Here is a 16237-nt window from a genome sequence, read left to right as displayed (position 1 = left end):
CTCAAGGATTCGAGGACCCGTCCGACGCTCGTCCGGTGTCCGTTTCAGGCCAGCCGTGCCAGTGGGAGAGCATCGACGTTAGCCTAGCGGTGACGGCGCTCAGCGTTCTCCAGCAGCCGGAGAAGCTCCAGTGGGAGGTGGTGGCCAGCGTGCTGGAGGACACCGTCAAGGACCTGGAGGAGCTGGGCGCCAACCCTTCGCTAAACCAGGCGAAGGCCCACGGCCAGGCCAAAGCCAAGGAGAAGGCCCCCGACCATCACAACATTCCTTTCCCCTGCCTGCTCGCCGGAGGTCTGCTCAGCTACCGCTCGGCGGCCAACAGCTCCGCGGCCGGGAGCCTGTCGGCGGCCCCGTCTTTGGCGCGCAGGGCCGCGGGCGGTCCTCTTAGGACTCAGGGCCCGGAGCCCTTCCACCCAGGGCCTCATCAGGACCAGGGCCTCATGGAGATAGAGACCTGCAACGCGCAGACTCCCGCCCAGGACCAGGGCTTCTCGAAACTCGCCGCCTCGCAACCTCCCAGCCCGTCTTCTCTGCCGTCTGTGCGCAGGACTATACCCGTGCTGCTGCTGTACAGCATCCGAGAGGCCGACGACAAGTCGTCGGGGCAGGTGTTCGCTCAGATGAACAACCTCATGGGCAAGGGCCTCCACGAGGAGGGGTTCACCGTGCCGCAGATCATCGAGATGGAGTTCGACACGCACGAGCAGCTCCTCCTCCAGGATCCGCCCATCACTTACATTCAGCAGTTCGCTGACGCAGCTACTAATCTGGGCGGGTTCGACGTCCAGGTGGTGGACAAATGGAGCACCCTGGCCGCCGCCACCGCGTCCGTGCCGCCTCGGCCCGGAGCGCTGGTGCAGTGCCTGAGGCTGCCCAAGCAGCTGGAAGAGGAGAACCTCTACGTGGACTCCATCACGCCGTGCTGGGACGGCGTGCACCTGCTGGTGGGGCTCCAGCCGTGCAACGCCGAATCCCTGAGCGCCACCAACCAAGTGGAGGCGCTGAACAATCTCAACCTGTTGCACTCTGCCCTCTGCAGTCAGCGCAAAGGGGACCCCCTGCACCCCGTGGCCAACGGGGTGGAAGGCCACAACCAAGGGGGGTCCCCGCCTCAAGCGACCCTCATCCTGCCCCCAGGAGAGCAGCAGCAGCAGCAGCAGCAGCAGCAGCAGCACAAGGGCAAAATCGGCGGCGGCTATCTTGCACTCTACAAACTGAACTACTCCACCCGTATAGTCACCTTGGACGAGGAGCCCGTCAAGGTGCAGCAAATCTGGGACCCGTGCGATGCAATCACCTCTCTCATACTGCTTCCTCCGGACGTGCTTGACAGCAGGGAGGACGACAGCGAGGAGACCCCGGAGGAGGCCGTCCCCTCGGGCTCGAAAAACGTCTCTTCGGGTTTCGGGACGGGCCCCGCCGGCTCCGCCGGCTCTGCGGCTGGGACTGCGTACGGAGCAGCCACGAACAGCGGCAGCGCCGCCGCCGCCGCCGGCTCCGCCGCCTCTGCCTCTGGCCACAAGGAGAGCAAGAGGCTGGAGGTGGCCGGCCTGGGTCACCTGGTCGTGACCACGCAGGCGGGGTACATCATGATCCTGGATCTGTCCACGCTGGAAGTCCTGACCAAGGTGGACCCGCCCAAAAAGGAGGGATCAGAAGAGACAGACCCTTTTGTCTCAGTTACCTACTGCTCTGGGACCGACCGCCTTTGTGCCTGCACCAAAGGTAAGCATTCCCCCGGAGCACTCAACAATCATTCACTGCAATATTCTTCATATTTTCGCCTTTTTTTTTTTTTTTTTTTGGTGCTTTATCTGTTCCTTGGCTCTCCCCCTCGTGCTCACCAGTGTTTTATGTGTGTTGTTGAGTTTTTTCCACAGTGGTCTTAAAATCAGTTGTTTCTGTTAGGGGGGAAAAAACATAGGCTGCCATCTAGGAATAAACAGAAACATGACTTTTTATCCCGTTTTTTTTTTTCCCAACGCTGTTGGAACATTAATCCACGATCGTACACGTTTGCATCTCGCAGGGTTTTGGTTGGTCTGAATTAGACTCCCCGGCGTCGCTCTCGGCGTATCTTTTGTAATTGGTTCGAACTATTTTTTAGCAAAATGTAAAAATGAGACATGTGAAATAGCATCAAATTTCAATCTAATTTTTTTTTTTTTTTTGGTTATTTTCCCAATTTGCTAACTTGTTTAATTTTAGTTCTGCTGTTTAGCCATATTCTGCAGAAAGACCGTAACTTAGCATTGTGATTATCACATATTTCTGTGGGGGATGTGTGTGCTGCTAAATTAAATCGCAAAATGGCAAGAGAATCCCATGAGTTTGATCAGTTAGTATAATCTTTTAATTTACGTATTTTCTTTTTGCATTCATATTCTACAAGGAAATGGATTCTGTTCTATTCTGTAAATCATTTTTTAATATTCAAAAGGGGTCGTCATCTGTGGAGACGACAGAGGAAAAACCTTATTTAGCGTGTGTGTGAAACAACAGGTGGACTCTGCTTTCTAGTCGCTTACATTTTGGAACATGAGGTCAATCCTTTTGAAGGCCTGGAAATACATTTTGTCAATAATAACGTCAATATTGTCTGATTTTATACATTATTTATACTTCTGAAGTTTCCGCGTTAACATTTTATTGAGTAACGGCCATTAAATGTCCCTCAAGCTGTTTCTTTCAGGGCGAGTTACGAAAAACCCTTATTCTGTGTGTATTTGAAACAAATGCAATAAGTTCATTGAACTTTTCTTTTTATTTGGAAGAATTTTAATCTTCTTGACTTGACCTAAATATGACCTAAATAACCCACTTTTGCTCAAGTAAAATATTAATAAATAAAAAGAAAAATACCGTGTTTTCCGGACTATAAGTCGCACCAGCCCAAAAAAAAAAAAGCATAACAAAAAAGAAAAGAAAAAATATCGCGATGAGGTTTTTACGTTTTCTACATCGCAGTTAGATTATCCTCCGCTCGTTTCTCGCTCACTCCAAACTTTATTTCTGCTGCTCAATTACAATTTTCACCCGCATGTTTCACTACTTGCGTCTCGTAATCTGCAGAATATGATTTTGCTTTTCGGGACGTTTGTGTTCAGTCTTTCTCAGTTGTCTTTGTAAGTTGATGTTTAGATTTTAGATTTTCTCTGAATAAGATAAGATAAGAACAACTTTATTAATCCGGTAGGAAATTGTTGTGCCAGAGTTACAGAAAATATAACAGTAATAAGTAATAAAAAGAAAAAGGCAGAATTAGAAATAAAAATAAACTATAAACTATAAAGTGTCTTCGTAAACAAGTGATAAAACTATAAGCGTCTTAGTAACAAGTGAGGTAAGGAGTGCACAATAGTATGATAAAAGGAAAAATTGTAGTGTAGCTGTTATGGAATGAAATATTGCACAGTTCTGAATATTGCACAGTGAAATGAAATATTGCACAGTTTTTCAGGAGTCGGGAGTAATAGGATCAGTAATAGAATCAGGAGTAACAGGAGGAGCAGACAGTGTGAAAATAACAAACATGTGAAATTACCGTATATATTCTATTATATAAGTCGCAGGACCAACCAACCCATGAAAAAAGTGCGACTCATCGTCCGGAAAAGCACGGTAGGTGTGTAAAGGTCACAACTGATTGCGCTTCCGCTCTGTCCCGAAGGTGGAGAACTTCATTTCCTTCAAATTGGAGGTGTGTGTGACGATATAGATGACGGAGACATGTTTATTGATGGCCCGCTTTCTAAAGGGCCTGAACTGCTGCTCGAGGGGGCCAAGCCCTCCTCCAACCCCTCCAGCCCCGGGATCACAGGTAGTCCCCTCGCCCATCCACGCCGCCAGGCTAACGCGGCAGCTCACGTCTGATCCGCCCCGCCTCCGGTCGGTGTGTGTGTGTGTGTGTGCAGGAGTGGACCTCCTGGTGGACCAACCGCTGACGACGGACAGCCTGATGACGCTGGTGGAGCTGACCCGCTTCGAGACGCTGACCCCGCGCTTCTCCGCCACGGTGCCGCCGTGTTGGGTGGAGGTGCAGCAGGAGCAGCAGCAGCGGCGCCACCCGCAGCACCTGCACCAGCAGCACCACGGCGACGCCGCACAGCACACGCGCACTTGGAAGCTGCAGAGCGACAGGTAGCTCGGATTCATCAAATTAAATGCACCCAGACTTAGCCTTATGAAACATGCATCCAGAAGCAGCTTGGGAATTGTTGGCGCCCTTTTTTTTAATCATTTGTTTTTTTTTTTGTTTATTCCGTCATTTAGCTAAACATTTTTTCTTTTCTCCAAAAATTTTGTTTGCAATCCAACTTCGTTTAATGTTGTAAATAGTGCTCTTCAGGAGATTATTGATCGTGTTATTCAGTTCAGGATATAATTGGATGCTAGTTTAACCCTTGTGTTGCCTTGCGGGTCAAAAGTGACCCACTACCATGTTCAGCTGTAGAAAAAACACCTTCACCTATTTTTTTCCAACTTGAAATTTTATGACTTTTCCTAAAGAGACCCCATTATTAGAAAAAGTGATACTTCTTTTTTGTTTATGTTTCCATGTGGGCTGTACACCACTAGGGTCATTTTTGACCCATAGGACGAGGGGAGTAAACACAATGTTAAGATCGCACGAGGGTTAAGGGGAGAAAAAACAAATAAAAGAAAAATTATAATTATAATAATATCTATATAATAATAGAAATAATTTTTGCATTTATCAAATACATGTGGAGCAGTCTTAGGTCTCCGTTTTTTTTTTCCCGAGTGTCAAAATCCTCGCAGTGAAATCCCTCGTGAGCGCGGCATAAATTAGCCTGTGCACACACGGCATTATGCAGTACCAATATTTGTCCTGTGTCCCGAGCCTCGGATCAAGTATTTGCACTGCAGTTCGGAGGAGACATTTTATTATATTGAAAAACACACGCGCCGAGACTCTGCCGCGTATCATTTTGAACCGCTTATCCTTCTACCGATCCAGCGTTCCAGTTTAGGCGTGTTTTAAAATTCACATCCATGTCAGCGATGTTAACTCTTAAGTGAAGAGCAATAGGCTTTCTGCACCATTTTTTGCACCAGTGCATAAATAATATATGAGGCTGCGTTTGCTAGTGCTCGTGTATTGCTTTACAAGCAAGACCCGCTTGTAGATTTGAAAAAAAAAAAAAAAAAAAAGCTTCAGGCTCTAGATTACACATTTTAGGATTGTTTGATCAGTTATTTTGATCTTAAAATTTGGGAAAGATATAACCACGGGATTTTCGGCACGTCTGCCTCTAACCCGTTTCCTCCCTCCTTGTTGCCATTTTTTTTTTTTCCCCCAATTCAGTTTGTGCGCAACGGTCTTCAGAACTATCGATAATCACCCGTTAATCTCACGAAGGCTTGTAAGGAAATCTCGAGTCGCGCAATTAGCAGCAGTGAGGTCACTGTTAATACATTTGTAGCTGCAAAGTGCTTTGCAACTTCTGGTGAGGATGAGATCCAGCTTGACAAGCTGCATTACTCAGCATTTTGACAGGATTGTGTCGCTCGAGCGCCCTCTGCTGCGCAAAAGCGGTTTTCTCCTCTCACGATGTTGCATCTTCTGTTTGTCGCTGCCCGAAGCTCCAGCTGGGACGAGCACCTGTTTGAGCTGGTCCTGCCCAAGGCCTGCATGGTGGGCCACGTGGACTTCAAGTTTGTCCTCAACGCCAACATCGTCAACATTCCTCAGATCCAGGTCACTCTGCTGAAGAACAAGGCGCCTGGGCTGGGCAAAGTCAGCGGTGAGTCCTTTGTTTTTTTTTTGACGTCGTGGAACCCAAATACCGGAAGGTTCCTGTCTGACGCTCTGGCGTCCGGTGCCCCGGACAGAGACGGCAGTGGACCGGCAGATCTCGTTCCCCCTCTCCAGCGTCCTCCACGCCAACGGGGAACGCAACGGCCAGCCTCTGCTGCACGACTTTACCGAAGACATCCAGTTCATGGACGTCGAAGAGACCTCGGGTACGGTAGATTTGACGACGCGCCGATAAATCGCTTCGAGAAAACAGATCTTGGCCATCTGAAGGAAACGGCGTTTTGTTTCAGGCTCGGTGCTCTGTCCGTTCTTGGAGGACCACAAGGAGGACATCCTGTGCGGTCCAGTGTGGCTGGCCAGTGGGCTGGACCTCTCGGGCCACGCCGGCATGCTGAGCCTCACCAGCCCCAAACTGGTCAAAGGTGAAAGCCGAGTCGGCCGTTCTTCTGCGAGAGGAACGGGTGTTCCTTCAACCCGTCCGCTCTCCTTCCGCAGGAATAGCAGGGGGGAAGTACCGCTCCTTCCTGGTCCATATTAAAGCGGTGAGCGACAAGGCGGTGGAGGACGGGCCGCGACCCGTGGTCAGGATCCCCAGCAGCAAGCCTCAGTGCGCCAAAGCCCACTCGCTGTCCACGCTGCTGCAGCGCGCTCAGGCCTCCAAGGTACAATCTCCGTTTCAAAGAAACGGCTCGCGTTTTACGAGCGACGAGCGACGCTCCCGGTGGGATTATTTGCGTTTTTTTTTTTGCTCCGCGTGCCCGTGTAGGATAAGGTGTCTTCGGTAAAAGCGGAGACCCCGGCACCCTCAAAGAAAGTGGAGAACCTGCGAGGCTGCGACTTGCTGCAAGAAGTGTCGGTCACAATCAGACGGTTCAAGAAGACGTCCATCCCGAAGGAAAGGTCAGAGTTCATCACCGATGTCACCCGTAGCACGCCGTTTCCATCCTGACCGCGGCGTTTGTCGCGTCCTTCTCCCCAGAGTGCAGCGCTGCGCTATGCTGCAGTTCCCGGACTTCCACGAGAAGCTGCTGGAGGCTCTGTGCCAGCGGGGCGAGGGCAGCTCCACCACCGAGCACGCCCAGAGCCTCATCCTGGACATCCTGTGCTGGCTGGCCGGCGTGTTCTCCAACGGCCCCTGCAGGTAGGACTCCCCCGGCGCCTCGGACGTAACGCCCTCGCTTTGAGCGCTGCCGGGTTCTAATCCTCTCCTGGCTCCTCAGCCTGAAAGAGGGCAAAGAGGGGCTGCTGGCCAAAACCCGCAGCAGGCTGACCGAGATCGTGCAGGTGTGTTTCTTCGAGGCCGGCCGCAGCATCGCGCACAAATGCGCTCGCTTTCTTGCACTTTGTATAAGGTAGGAAAAAAAAGCGTCGCCCTCTTCGTTCGCCGGCGTTAGCGTCCTTTTCGGATCGAAGTGAAAGTAAATCACAAAGGGGTTTCCTCCGTAGCAACGGGAAAGGAGATCCAAGTCAACAGGGTTTCGGTATGAGCCTTCTGAAGGCTCTCCTCGACAATATGCCTTACTTACCCGCAGCAGCCACAGGTGGTAAGTGGCCGTTCGCCGTTTTCCGCGCGTCCCGTCGACGCCCTCGCCGGTGACGAAATGGTCAAACGTGTTCATGTTGTCTCCGGGCCCCGCAGGCTCTGTGTTCTGGTACTTTGTGTTACTGAACTATGTGAAGGAGGAGGACCTGGCGGGCTGCAGCACCGCCTGCGCCTCCCTGCTCACCGCCATCTCAAGACAGCTACAGGACAGGCTCACGCCACTGGAGGCGCTGCTGCAGACCAGGTACCTGCCGGCTCTCGCCGCAGCTTCCGTTTCGTTTCCGTTTCCTCGGGATCTCACCCGTATTTTCCCGCGCCTCCCCGTCGCCGTAGGTACGGCCTGTACAGCTCGCCGTTCGACCCGGTGCTCTTTGACCTGGAGGTCAGCGGTTCCTCCTGCAAGAATGCCTTCAACAGCAGCATCGGGGTCCAGTCAGATGAGATCGATCTGTCTGACATTCTCTCAGGTGTGGGGCCGCGCACACACTCGCATTCCTCACACACACACACACACACACACACACACGAGTCAGAACGGGATGCCCGTCACGTATCCTGGAAAGGCACTCAGGCTTCCTGCGCTGTGCAACTGCATAGATGTTCACACACTGACACCAACTCGAGAGGTCGTTCTTTAAATTCACATTTCTGCAGACGTCATTCAGTCGTGCAGAAAAGATAACAACTCTGTACCATCCTTGCTCAGGTTGTTTTGCTCATCTTATGATAATTTTTTTTTGAATTTCTGGTTCAAAATTCCTCTCATTTAATATGAAAATTGTAAATATTGCAGGAAGTGTGGGGAAGTCCCTTTAGCTTAACAAGGAATGGTTTAAGATGCAACCATGGTACGCTATATTATTTAAATTATTCCACTTCATGCTGTCTTGAATATTGTTTTCAGTCAGGCAATCATATATTGAATGAAAAGCAAAAAGAGAATAATTATTTATTCTCTTTAATTACACTGTTTCTTAGTCTGTAACACAAAAGATTTAAAGTGCATCTATTTTCCTGAAATCAAATAAATTAAATCCTTATTTAATCATTTTTGACCGACTGAACCATTTGATACTGAAAAATAAAATGTATTGAAATCAATAACAATTTCAATAAATTCAAATTGATCACCAACATTAATTCAGGAGCACAACTTAAAAAACACGTTAACCCACAAAACAAAAATGAATAAAACAAATCGCGCCGATTTATTCATTGATTTATTCATTTATTACAGCGAACACGCCGGTCTTTCCTTGTCTCTCATCGTAACAGTCACAGTGAAGCTAAACGCTACATTCGCTTTGCCATATTTCAGACGTTTGTTTGTCTCATTATCTCCGTCTCTCACCGACTGTCTTATCATCCCTGCTAAATACACTGCTCCAAAAAATAAAGGGAACACTTAAAAAACACATCCTAGATCTAAATGAATGAAATATTCTTATGAAATACTTTGCTCTTTACACAGTTGAATGTGCCGACAACAAAATCACACCAAAATGATCAATGGAAATCAATTGTATCAACCCATGGAGGTCTGGATTAGGAATCACACTCAAAATGAAAGTGTAAAAACAAACTCCAGGCTGATCCAACTTTTGATGTAATGTCCTTAAAACAAGTCCAAATGAATGTGTGTTGCTTCCTGAGTGGACACTATGATTTCACACAAGTGGGATTGACTTGGAGTTACATTGTGTTGTTCAAGTGTTCCCTTTATTTTTGTGAGCAGTATATTTTTCCGTGGTGTCTCTTAAGGGTTTGTTGCTGCTCTGTGCTGAAAAACAAAAAACCCACCCGCTGTGGATGTGCGATTCTATCCATCCATCCATCTTCTTGCCATGTGAATGATGCGACTTCTGTGTGCGTGCGCTGCAGGGAACGGGAAGGTCAGCAGCTGTGCGGCAGCAGAGGGGAGCTTCACAGCGTTGACGGGCCTCCTGGAGGTCGAGCCTTTGCACTTTACTTGCATCTCCACCAGCGACGGCACGCGGGTGGAGCGCGACGACGCCAGCATGTTCACTGGTAAACACGTCTCGCCTGGAAAGCGCGCGTTCGAGGTCGAATCGCGCCGCGCCGACGTTCTACTTTTGCCCGTCCCCTCAGTGAGCACATTCGGCGTGACCCCGGCGGTCGGCGGCCTGTCGACGGGAACGGTGGGCGAGGCTTCCACGGCGCTGAGCTCGGCGGCCCAGGTGGCGCTACAGTCCCTGTCCCACGCCATGGTGTCCGCGGAGCAGCAGCTGCAGGTCCTGCAAGAGAAACAGCAGCAGCTTCTCAAGCTGCAGCAACAGGTGAAAGAGCAAAACACACAAAGGGTCGGAAGAGTCGGGTCGGAACCCGCTTGACGCCGTTTGTCTCTCTGAATCAGAAGGCCAAGCTGGAGGCCAAGCTCCACCAGACCACCTCGGCCGCCGCCTCCTGCGTGGGGCCGATCCACAACTCCGTGCCTTCCAACCCCTCCTCGGCTCCGGGCTTCTTCATCCACCCCTCCGACGTCATCCCCCCGACGCCCAAAACCACGCCCCTCTTCATGACCCCGCCGCTCACGCCGCCCAACGAGGCCGTGTCGGCAGCCTTCAGCGCCGAGCTGGCTCACCTCTTCCCCGGATCCATGATGGACCCCGGACCCGTCAACCTGGCGTCGCACAAAAACACACAAAAAGCCAAATCGGTGAGTGTTTCCGCCGGCCAGACGTTTCCGGTCCCGATCGCTGCCCTGTCACGTCTTCCACGCGGCGAATTATAGGTCGTAAAATCAGCGGCGGGGCTTTATTAGTGCACGCATTAGTGATCGGTTGCTACGGCTCCGGGCTGAAACATCAACAATGTCACTTCTATCATTGGATCCCATTTCAGATGTTCACGTGTATTAAAATCTAGAGAGGTGGAGGTATGCTCTGGAAAGGAGAGGAATGAAGGTTAGTCGCAGCAAGACAGAATATATGTGTGTGAATGAGAGGAACTCGGGTGGAACGGTGAGGCTACAGGGAGTGGAGATCAAGAAGCTGGAGGATTTCAGGTACTTAGGGTCAACAGTCCAGAGCGTAGGAGAGTGTGGAAAAGAGATGACGATACAGGTATAAGCAGGTTGGAATGGGTGGAGAAAAGTGTCAGGGGTACCAAGAGATAGAAGAACATCAGCCAGAATAAAAGGAAAGGAGTACAAGTGAGACCAGTGATGATGTTTGGACTAGAAACTGTTCCAATGACCAAAAGACAGCAGGCAGAACTAGAGGTCGCAGAGATGAAGATGTTGAGGTTCTCTTTGGGAGTGACCAGGATGGAGAGGATCAGGAATGAGTCTATCAGAGGAACAGCACATGTTAGATCAGTGGTTCTTAACCTTGTCGGAGGTACTGAACCCCACCTGTTTTACATGCGCATTCACCGAACCCTTCTTTATTGGATGGAGGATCGTTTGGTCGATGGGTGCAAAGAACAGGCAGAGTAGCCTTTTCATGGAATCTGGCTCCCTTCACCTTGAATTCAGCAAGCGCTATGTTCTTGTAGCTCCCATCTCCATGCAGCTGAAGGAAGCCTTCCCTTAGTTTTGCCGGGGCCGGACTAGAATTGCTCATCTTGTCGTTCCAAATCATGCAGTGAGGACATCGATTCCAATCACGTTCCGTCATACATGTGAATCCGTATTGTACGTGTTCTTCCCTGCAAAATCTCTGCAGCACGGATAGGCCGAGCTATGTAGCGTGATCACCTGCGGCCAGTGATGTCATCACCAATAAGTTGGGTGTGTGTCTTCACCTCCGCCGAACCCCTGAGACTGACTCACCGAACCCCTGGGGTTCGATCGAACCCAGGTTAAGAACCACTGTGTTAGATGTTTTGGAGAGAAGGTCAGAGAAGCCAGACTGAGATGGTTGGGTCATGGACAGAGGAGGGATAGTGAATATATTGGTAGACGGATGCTGGAGTTGGAGCTGCCAGGCAGGAGGTCTGGAGGAAGACCAAAGAGAAGATTTATGGACGTCGTGAGAGAAGATATGAAGGTAGTTGGTGTGAGAGAGGAGGATCCAGAGAATAGGGTTAGATGGAGAAAGTTGACTCGCTGTGGCGACACCTGAAGGGAAAAGCCGAAAGAAGAAGAAGAAGAAGAAGATTAATCAGCTGCACCAGGTGACCGGAGAGGGGATCGCTTTATTTTAACTTTAAAACTGGCCTTCACACCTGCTTATTTGGGACCAGCTGGTGTCAGACCAGGAGATGTTGGTACGATTGGCTCAGAGGGGATACAGCAGGACCTCGGCTGTCGGTGAATTTACCGGCCCACGAACAGTTGGATGACATTTAGAATCGACCCGCCGAACAAGCCTCGGTGCACCAACACACAAACAAACAAACTCACGGGCTGTTTTAACGCTTTTTTGTCCGTTTCTCAGTAAGCTAGCCCTCATTATGGCTCTCAAAAAAAGTCGAAAGTGCTCGCGATAGCGGTGTTCAGAAGACGTTAAGAATCACAGTCGATCCGAGGAAGGAAACGCGAGCGCTACGACACGGCCGAGTCGACCGTCTGTGCAATCGAGACGATTGTAACGGAGTCTTAGAAGAAGAAAAAGAGTTATTAAACGTTGCACTGATGAAAGAGCGCTTCAGCGAGGGTCTCATATGCAAGAAGGCTTTACTTTTGCAGATTGAGCGAAGGAAACAGCAAGTACAAGTGCTGAAATAATTAATGTTATCTTTAATCCCGTTGTGTATTTTTGTTACAAGTAATCTCGTAAAAACGCTACAAAAGAGTACCGTGTTCTTTTGGGCCTGGAGAACGGATCGTTGGGATTTCCATGGATTTCAACGGGAAAAATCAATTCGGTTTGTGAACGGAGTCAAAAGAACAAATTCAATTCGTAAGCCGAGGTTTCGCTTTCTATAAAAACCACCGTCACGTCGTCGTCGATGGCGCTTTCAGATTTCAGCTTTCAGAGCAGCCAGGAAGCCAAAATCTCAGTGAACGGGTTGTCTTTTTTCTTTTTTTTTTTTTTTTTTTGTGTTTTTGGACTCGTGAAATCTCGATTGGATGGAATATCGGTTTTCTCTCTCTCTCTCCTCAGAGCCCCATGGGCAGCGGTCTGGCTCTGGCCATTTCCCAGGCCTCCCATTTCCTGCAGCCTCCTCCTCATCAGTCCATCATTATCGAGCGCATGCATTCCGGTAGGTCACGTGACTGAGTTACTCACGTCTGGTTTGAGCTCCTCAACCAAAATTATTATCGTTCTAATTATTTTCAATGCGTTTGTTGGGGTCTGGGTAAGGCGGTGCTTGACTTTACGGTCATATCTGATATTTTTTCCTCAACGACAAAATTGTGATAGGCTCTGCACTTACAATTTTTTGGTTCGTCGTTTATCATTGATTTATTTCTTTAAAATCACGTCTTTTTTCTGACCATTAATTGTTACGGTCTGTTAGTAACTTATTATTTGTTTGACATTTGTGACATAGTTACTTACAGAGTTTTGTTCATTTCTTAAGCATTTTCCAGTAAGGGAATATATATCAATTTAAAGTGTGTGTGTATGTATGTTTGTGTATGTCTTTGTCAAAAAAAACAAAAAAAAAACTCACTAACCCAAACTTACTGTTCTGTATATTTCCTGTGCATCTTGCATTTGCAAGTGTTATTTGCAGTCCTTATGTCCTCTATTGGAAGCCGCTTTGGATAAAAGCGTCTGCCGGATGTAACGTAATGTAAAAATGGCATCTGATTATTGTCTATTACTTTTGCGCCGTATTGATCAGCAGGAATAGATTTTTACGAAACACGAGGCCTTTCTTCACATGGCAATATTTACGTAATGAACTGGTCATTTGATGTCTCGACGGTCTCCTACCCGAGGATGTTTTTTGCAGACGCAGAGCGGCGATAGCCTCGTAAATAGCACAGCGTCCACGAATCTCACTAGATTGTGTGAAATCCTCGTCCCACGTTTGTCGGTTTGTCGGCGCTTCCTTCCCAGGGGCCCGCCGTTTTGTCACGCTGGACTTCGGCCGCCCCGTGCTGCTCACGGACGCCCTGATCCCGACGTGCGGGGACCTGGCCTCGCTCTCCATCGACATCTGGACGCTGGGCGAGGAGGTGGACGGCCGCCGGCTGGTGGTGGCCACCGACATCAGCACCCACTCGCTCATCCTGCACGACCTGCTGCCTCCGCCCGTCTGCAGGTTCATGAAGGTCCGTTTCCGCGCCGAGCTCGCCGCACATTTTCAGATCGCGCCGCCGTTCGAATCACCCGCCGCCCGCGTGTCGCCTCAGATCACCGTGATCGGCCGCTACGGCAGCACCAACGCCCGGGCCAAGATCCCGCTGGGCTTCTACTACGGGCACACCTACATCCTGCCCTGGGAGAGCGAGCTGAAGCTGATGCACGACCCTCTCAGGGGGGAGAACGAGGCCGCCAGCCAGCCAGACGTGGAGCAGCACCTGACCATGATGGTGGCGCTGCAGGAGGATATTCAGTGCAGGTCAGACCGGAAGATGCATGAGAACATTTATTTATCCGTTTAATCTTACCCGTGGTTTTTATATTGATCTGTGTTGAGGAGGACGACCGATGGAGGAATCACAAGCTAGATAGAATCCTCGCTCAAGTTCCCGATCGGAGGAATACTTTTTACAAAAGATTTCAGAAAATGTTGTTTTGATGTTTTTGTCAAATAATCCATTTATATTGTCTTGAGTTTCCCAAAGCTGCAGACCCCAGCTTGAAGCAATAGGAAAAATGCAATCTAGAGATAATTATGTCGCTCAGGGGCGGGTTATTATTTTGGCTGCCAGACATTTCTTATTTAATTTTTATGCGCGTGCCACCTAGGTATCACGCAAAGTGAACAAAATGAAATCGCAGTTTAAATCTTTACATTTTTGCCATTTTATTTCAATTTTAAAATCATTCACGATGGTAGAAATGTACCGACATTATTTTGTTTGTAATCATCCATACAAAATTAAGCACGAGGGAAAAAATAGAAATAAGTTTCTCAATTGAATATTGATTGAAAATACTTAAAGATATTCAAAGGCAATAGTTTAGAATAGAAAATAGGATAAAAAAAGCAAAATGGGCCGTAAAATGCCCGGGTCTGATTTAGCTGGTGCTTTAAGTAATCGGATACCAGTAACGCTGGCTCCACTGCATCTCGTCCACAGCTGTCTGTGGTGAAGCCAAAAAAAAACCAATAATAATAATAAGCGTATTATTGCACTGAGACGTAAACCGTGCAGAAAAACGTAAATGTGTAAACAGGATGTGCATGTCAAAAGAAAAAGTGCGAATTGATACGTAACCAGTTGCGTTCATGGAAATTGGACTTGTAGTGTCAGTAAACATAAAACATTTAAAACAGCAGTTGATTTAAAAAAGAATAATAATAAGAATAATATGTGGCCATTTGATGATTTAAATTTCAGATCTGTTTTTTTTTTTTTTTTTTTTACATTTTTTTTTTTACATTTCTCAAGAACAGTATTAAACCATTTTAGTACCAGTTAGTAGCTTGTAACACAAAATTACCTCAACTGTGTGTTGACCTTATACAGGACTGTCTCAGAAAATTAGAATATTGTGATTAAGTTCTTTATCTTCCGCAATGCAATTAAAAAAAAAAAAAAAAACTTTTTCATGATATTCTAATACTTTGAGATAGGATTTTTGAGTTTCCTTAAGATGTAAGCCCCAATCAGCAATATTAAAATAATAAAAGGCTTGCAATGCAAGGCTTGAGTTTCTCTTCACCTTAGTGTCTCATCTCATCTCAATATTTCAGTTGATTTGTAATGAATCCAGAATGTATGACATTTTTGTTTTTGTAATTGCATCACAGAAGATAAAGAGTTTTATCACAATATTCACATTTTCTGAGACAGTCCCGTACATCTTTTTCTTCACACTTCTGGGGTCTTTTTGTCTCGGTGAGGAAGTGGTAGTTGCATGGATGAACAGCGTTCCGGTGTTTTCCCCCGCACCAGGTACAACCTGGCCTGTCATCGCCTGGAGACGCTGCTCCAGAACATCGACCTGCCGCCGCTCAACAGCGCAAACAACGCCCAGTACTTCTTACGCAAACCGGACAAAGTGGTGGAGGAGGACCAGCGCGTCTTCTCGGCCTACCAGGACTGCATCCAGCTGCAGCTGCAGCTCAACCTGGCCCACCACGCCGTGCAGCGGCTGCGCGTGTCGCTGGGCACCACCCGCAAATCCCTCCTGGCCGCCAGGTCCAGGGACGCCCAGGAGCTGGTCCTGAACTCCTCCACGGAGCAACTGAGGACCATCATCCGCTACCTGCTGGACACGCTGCTCAGCCTGCTGTACTCCAATAACGGTGAGCGGCGGGGTCGGGGTTTTTGAAAAATCCGCGCCCTTTTTCGCGGCCGCTCATCCCACGTCCGCCCTCAGGTCACTCCGTGCCCTCGGTGCTCCAGAGCACCTTCCACGCTCAGGCCTGCGAGGAGCTCTTCAAACACCTCTGCATCAGCGGGACACCAAAGATCCGCCTCCACGCCGGCCTCCTGCTCGTGCAGCTGTGCGGGGGCGAGCGCTGGTGGGGCCAGTTCCTCTCCAACGTGCTGCAGGAGCTCTACAACTCGGAGCAGCTGCTCATCTTCCCCCAGGACAGGTTGGAGCCCCTTCCTCTTCCCCCCCCCACCCTACACCTGCTTTAAAATTACAGTTGACACACCCCTTCTCGCTCCGCGTCAGGGTCTTCATGCTCCTGTCCTGCATCGGCCAAAGATCCCTGAGCAACAGCGGCGTCCTGGAGGGTCTCCTGAACCTCCTGGACAACCTGCTGTCCCCCCTGCAGCAGCCGCACTCCGCCATCCAGCGCCGGACCGAAGGTCGGGACGCCGACGCGCCCTCGCACATCCGCCGTAGTCGTCCCCCCGCCTCACAGTTTGT

The 16237-nt window shown here is 49.1% G+C and overlaps 1 protein-coding gene across 1 annotated transcript in view; it reads left to right on the top strand.

The window, feature by feature from the left end:
* birc6 (baculoviral IAP repeat containing 6) overlaps positions 1–16237 on the top strand; it is a 135256-nt gene that overhangs the window by 17622 nt on the left and 101397 nt on the right. Inside the window, exons 10-31 of the mRNA XM_086164050.1 lie at positions 49–1725; positions 3671–3820; positions 3915–4140; positions 5608–5768; positions 5857–5988; positions 6073–6204; positions 6278–6444; positions 6549–6682; positions 6762–6923; positions 7003–7134; positions 7229–7326; positions 7422–7569; positions 7659–7792; positions 9207–9353; positions 9435–9622; positions 9700–10002; positions 12395–12494; positions 13301–13515; positions 13597–13805; positions 15310–15662; positions 15737–15956; positions 16040–16176. Of these exons, the coding sequence (XP_086020176.1) occupies positions 49–1725; positions 3671–3820; positions 3915–4140; positions 5608–5768; positions 5857–5988; positions 6073–6204; positions 6278–6444; positions 6549–6682; positions 6762–6923; positions 7003–7134; positions 7229–7326; positions 7422–7569; positions 7659–7792; positions 9207–9353; positions 9435–9622; positions 9700–10002; positions 12395–12494; positions 13301–13515; positions 13597–13805; positions 15310–15662; positions 15737–15956; positions 16040–16176 (5325 nt within the window). The remainder of the gene's footprint in view (positions 1–48; positions 1726–3670; positions 3821–3914; positions 4141–5607; positions 5769–5856; positions 5989–6072; positions 6205–6277; positions 6445–6548; positions 6683–6761; positions 6924–7002; positions 7135–7228; positions 7327–7421; positions 7570–7658; positions 7793–9206; positions 9354–9434; positions 9623–9699; positions 10003–12394; positions 12495–13300; positions 13516–13596; positions 13806–15309; positions 15663–15736; positions 15957–16039; positions 16177–16237) is intronic.

This window comes from Fistularia commersonii, chromosome 2, assembly GCF_037954325.1.
Source record: "Fistularia commersonii isolate RoL2024-O1a breed Wild chromosome 2, RoL_Fcom_v1.0, whole genome shotgun sequence".
NCBI lineage: Eukaryota > Metazoa > Chordata > Actinopteri > Syngnathiformes > Fistulariidae > Fistularia > Fistularia commersonii.
This window is presented reverse-complemented; position numbering and strand designations above follow the sequence as displayed.